This window comes from Gekko japonicus, unplaced genomic scaffold, assembly GCF_001447785.1.
Source record: "Gekko japonicus isolate JY-2015 unplaced genomic scaffold, Gekko_japonicus_V1.1 scaffold2685, whole genome shotgun sequence".
NCBI classification, from domain to species: domain Eukaryota; kingdom Metazoa; phylum Chordata; class Lepidosauria; order Squamata; family Gekkonidae; genus Gekko; species Gekko japonicus.
In genome coordinates, this window is record NW_015169867.1 from 104,956 (window position 1) to 109,483 (window position 4,528).

The window sequence follows — 4,528 nt, forward strand, 5'->3', positions numbered from 1 at the left end:
TGGGCGGGGGGTTTGGGGGCGGGGGCCGAGAGGGGCAAGAAGGGGGTGGGGGGTTCGGGGCTGTCGTGGTCCGTGGAGGTGGAGGCGTCGCAGGGGTCGAGGGAGGGTCTGCTGCTCGTGCTGCGGAAGGGGGGAGAGAGGGAGGCAGTTAGCCTAGTGGGGGCCACCCTTCTGTCTCCCCCCCCTCTGGTTCTCTGCTGTGGGACTCATGTTTCAAGTCGCCCCCACCCCTTGGGCTAAGCGCAGGGCCCTTCCATCAGTGCCCCTCCCCCCACAACCAGGCTGATTTTCGCACTGCCCCCTGGGCCGCACCGCCACCCCCACCTCGCCTTCCCTGCACCAGAGACTTAAGAGATTTTTTTGGCCTCCTGTTGCCACTCCCCGGGAGGAGGGCCAACCACCCGGTCCCTTCCTCCACCCTACCCTGAGAACCAAACAGACAAATTCCACTAGTAGAAAACACCACTGAAGATTGCCAGAACAATATATTAAACAAATATAAAGTTGGTGGTGTCACAACAACAACAACATTAATGCATACTGTATAATGACAATAATAAAGCATAAGATGCAATATTTCGTCCTTTGAAGATCAGAAGAAGAGAGAGAGATTGGATTTATACCCCGCCCGTCACTCAGCGGCTTACAAACTCCTCCTCCCCACAACAGACACCCTGTGAGGTAGGTGGGGCTGGCAGAGCTCTCCCGAGGACTGCTCCTAAGAGAACAGCTCTGAGAGAACTTGTGAGGGACCCAAGGTCACACCAGCAGCTGCATGTGGAGGAGTGGGGGAATCCAACCCGGTCCTCCCAGATTAGAGACCACGCATTTAACCACTACAACAGACTGGTCCATGTACTCAGTGTGACTTGAGAGGAGGAGTCCACATAGTCGTGACATTTTCCAGACCGCCTTTGCAAAGACGCCCGTTCTAGATACTTGGAAGATGCGTTTCCTTCGACTTCTTCAATCTGACGGCGGCTTAGGTGGAGCCTGATTTCAACAGACCCGCAAGGTTCACAGTGCAAGAAGCGAATCACAGAGAACCTACGTTGTTGTGACACCACCAACTTTATAACTATTTTGAGACATTGTTTGGGCAACCTTTGAGGGCGTTTTCTACTAGTGGAATTTGTATATTTGGGACTCCTGTGACGCTAGTCCCTTTCCGTTGTCGTTTGGATTTACTGCCCTGAGGACCGGTGTCTGGCGGAGGGGGTGGAACCGAGGCCCCCCAACCAGCCCCTCTCTGCCAGGGCAGATTCTCCAGTGTTTGTGGAGCCCAAAGAGGCCGGCCGGCGGAAGGGAAGCTACGGGGTCGTTCGGAGCCGGCCCCAATTCAGAGGCACCTGCCAGGGCTTTCCCCCCCGGGGGCCCCCCCCCCGGGCCCATCTCCCCAGGAAGAGGCCTCACCTCAGGGTCCCTGCGGTGTTGGCCGAGGGATGGAAGGAGGCGAACATCCGGATCGGTGCGCTGCGAGGAGAGAGGCGGGCCGTCAACACGGAGCGGGGTGAGGCCGCGCCCCCCCCCAACACAGCCTGCTGCCTCCGCGGCAGCCCCTCACCTGTCCTGGCAGCGGGCATCGGTGCGGCGGAAGTTGTAGGTGCCGGGGGTGCCGCTGTAGCCACTGTAGCTCTGGTTAGGGCTGACCGGGTTCGGCACCACCACCTGGGCGAGGGGACTCTCCAGCCGCTCCCTCTCCATGGTGCTGCGCAGGGCCACGCTGAGGGGTGGCTCCCCCGGCTGCAGGCGGCGGCGCTGTCTGGCCCTCCTGCGGTCCGGCCCCTTCCCACACCTGCCCTGCCCTGAAAGGAAGCTGTAAGAGACCCTCCTTATCTGCACAGCACGGAGGGGGTGCCGGAGGTCCAGGAGGAGGGGGCGAGGGGGTGCGTGGAGGGGGCGGGCCCCCCGCCGCCCCGTTCGTGGGCCCCTCGGGCAGGAGAGAGAAGGGGAGTTTATTCACCTGCTGTCCGAGATGAGGGGGGAGTCGCCGTCCCCGCCTGGGATGTGGGGCGCAGGAGGCGGGACTCTCAGGTGCAGCCCAAAGAGGCCTTTGCGCTTCTTGATCTCCTTCCCGGAGATGAACCTGGAGGTTGGGGGAGGATGGGGGGGGTGGAGTCAGGGCCGAGGCCGGCGGGGTCTGGCCCAGCACCTCTCCAGAGGGTCCGGGAAGGCCGCTAGGTGTGTGTGTGTGTGTGTGTGTGTGTGTGAGCTGCAGTCCCTCCTGACTGTGCGAACGTAGGCAGGTCACGAGAAGGGAGGGCAGGAAGGGTTGCCTCCAGTGTTCCCGCTGAGCTGTCGAGTGTTAAGAGCAAAAATTCTAATGGCATTCAAGTTGTGAGCGAGCGATTGGGTCGCTGCATAAATTAGTTTGCTCTGGAGCCCCATCCTTCCTGAGCTAAGACAAAATGTGTGTGTGTCGAAGGCCAGTTTGGTGTCGTGGTGAAGAGCGCGGACTCTAATCTGGGAGGACCGGGTCTGATTCCCCACTCCTCCACTTGCACCTGCTGGATGACCTTGGGCAAGCCATGGTTCTGTCAGAGCTGTTCTTGAAAAGAAGAGCAGTTTCTGTCAGAGCTCTCTCAACCCCACCTACCTCACAAAGGCGCCTGTTGTTGGGAGGGGAAGGAAGAGGAGTTTGTAAGCCGCTCTGAGACTCCGAGTGAAGGGCGGGGTATAAATCCAATTTCTTCTTCTCCTCTTCTAAAAGACTGGGAGCTAGCTGACACTGACTCAGCTTAGAGGGAACACTGGTTGCCCCGGGGCTTAATTCTCATGGCCCTTCCTTACACCACCAGGGAAATGCTGATGGCCACTTTGGGGTCAGGAGGAAGCAGTTTTCTCCAAGGCAGTTTGGCCGGAGATCCTGGAGGTTTTTTTTGCCATCCTCTGGGTGTGGAGCCGAGGGTCACTGGGTGTGTGTGTGTGGGGGGGGAAGGTATTTGTGAATGTCTGCATTGTGTGGGGGGTTGGACTAGATCAGGGGTGGCCAAACTGTGGCTTGGGAGCCGCATGCAGCTCTTTTGCATATATAGTGTGGCTCCCGGCAGGGCAGATGAGGAAGTGAAGGGGAGGCGTGCTTTCTTTCTCTCTCTCTCTCCCTCCCATCTATTTGCTTTCTTTGTTTCTCTCTTTCTTTCCACCTCTTTCTCTCTCAGACAATATTGGCAAACAAATAAATATCGCTGGACAAATAAATGTCATGATCGATATCTGTTTTTACCCCTGTTGTTTTTATTGTTGGCAGTCTCATTTAATAATGTTACTAAAGAGCAAATCTGCCTAGGTAAAGGTAAAGCCAGTCGAATCCGACTCTAGGGTTGCGGTGCTCATCTCCGTTTCAAAGCCGAAGAGCCAGCGCTGTCCGAAGATGTTTCCGTGGTCATGTGGCCGGCATGACTAAACACCAAGGTGCACGGAACAGTGTTACCTTCCCACTGAAGTGTGGTACCTATTTATCTACTTGCCATTTCTTGCTTTCGAACTGCTAGGTTGGCAGGAGCTGGGACTAGAGACGGGAGCTCACACCGTCTTGCGGCACCCGGATCTCGAACTGCTGAACGACCCACCTTCCGCAGCCTGCAGTTCAGCGTCTTAACCACTTGAGCCACCGCAGCTCCTATCTTCCTGCTGCCTACTTCCCAGTAAAAATGTGGGTGCAATATTTTTTCACTTCTTGTGACTCTCGGACATCTGACGTTTATTCCGTGTGGCTCTTCGGTTGAGCAGGTTTGGCCGCCCCTGGACTAGAGGACGCTGGAGGTCCCTTCCCACCAGTGTTCCCTCTAAGCTGAGTTAGTGTGAGCTAGCTCACAGTTTTTTAGCCTCCAGCTCACAGATTTTTGTCTCCGCTCAGGAAGGAGGGCTCCAGAGCAAACTAATTTATGCCGTAGCCCAATCGCTCGCTCACAACTTTCATGACGGTAGCTCACAAAGTAGAATCTTTGCTCACAAGACTCCACAGCTTAGAGGGAGCCTTGCTCCCCACTCTAGGGTTCTATGGGGCCAAGGCCTCCTTCCCCCGCAAGGGGGGGGGCTGTGCGCGTGGACCCAGGTGGGCTTACCTGTCCTTGTGCGTCGTCAGGGCGTTCAGGAGCTGACTGTACCGCTCCCCCTTGGGCGTGTCGGAGAGCTGCCGAGGGAAAGCAAGAGGGTCACCTGGCCTGGGTCCTCACGGACTGGAGGTTGCTGCCCCCAGTCCCAGGGGGTTTCCCTGCTCCACGGGGAGTCTCTGGGGGGGGGATTCTCCCCTCTGCCCCTCTGCCCCACAACCCCCCTGCCCAAGAAGGAAAGGGAAATACAGCCCCCCGCCCGCGTGCCTCACCTGGCCCAGGAGGAGGCTGTCCCAGTTTTCGCTGGCGAAGGGGAGGATCTCCCGCTCAAAGTCAAAGTACTTCTTCTTGCAGCAAATGCTCAGGTGGTAGAGGATGAGGTGGGCCACGTCCACCCTGCCGAGAGAGGGAGAGACGGAGAGATGGGGGGGGGACCACTGCCCTCGGTGAACAGAAGAGCAGACCCCCCCCCGGCC

General features: G+C 57.9%; 1 protein-coding gene across 1 annotated transcript in view; it reads right to left on the reverse strand.

Annotated features, from left to right (window-relative positions):
* PHF1 (PHD finger protein 1) overlaps positions 1–4,528 on the reverse strand; it is an 11,615-nt gene that overhangs the window by 711 nt on the left and 6,376 nt on the right. Inside the window, exons 6-11 of the mRNA XM_015417428.1 lie at positions 4,325–4,448; positions 4,065–4,132; positions 1,964–2,086; positions 1,565–1,816; positions 1,414–1,473; positions 21–120 (exon numbers count right to left, since the gene is read on the reverse strand). Of these exons, the coding sequence (XP_015272914.1) occupies positions 21–120; positions 1,414–1,473; positions 1,565–1,816; positions 1,964–2,086; positions 4,065–4,132; positions 4,325–4,448 (727 nt within the window). The remainder of the gene's footprint in view (positions 1–20; positions 121–1,413; positions 1,474–1,564; positions 1,817–1,963; positions 2,087–4,064; positions 4,133–4,324; positions 4,449–4,528) is intronic.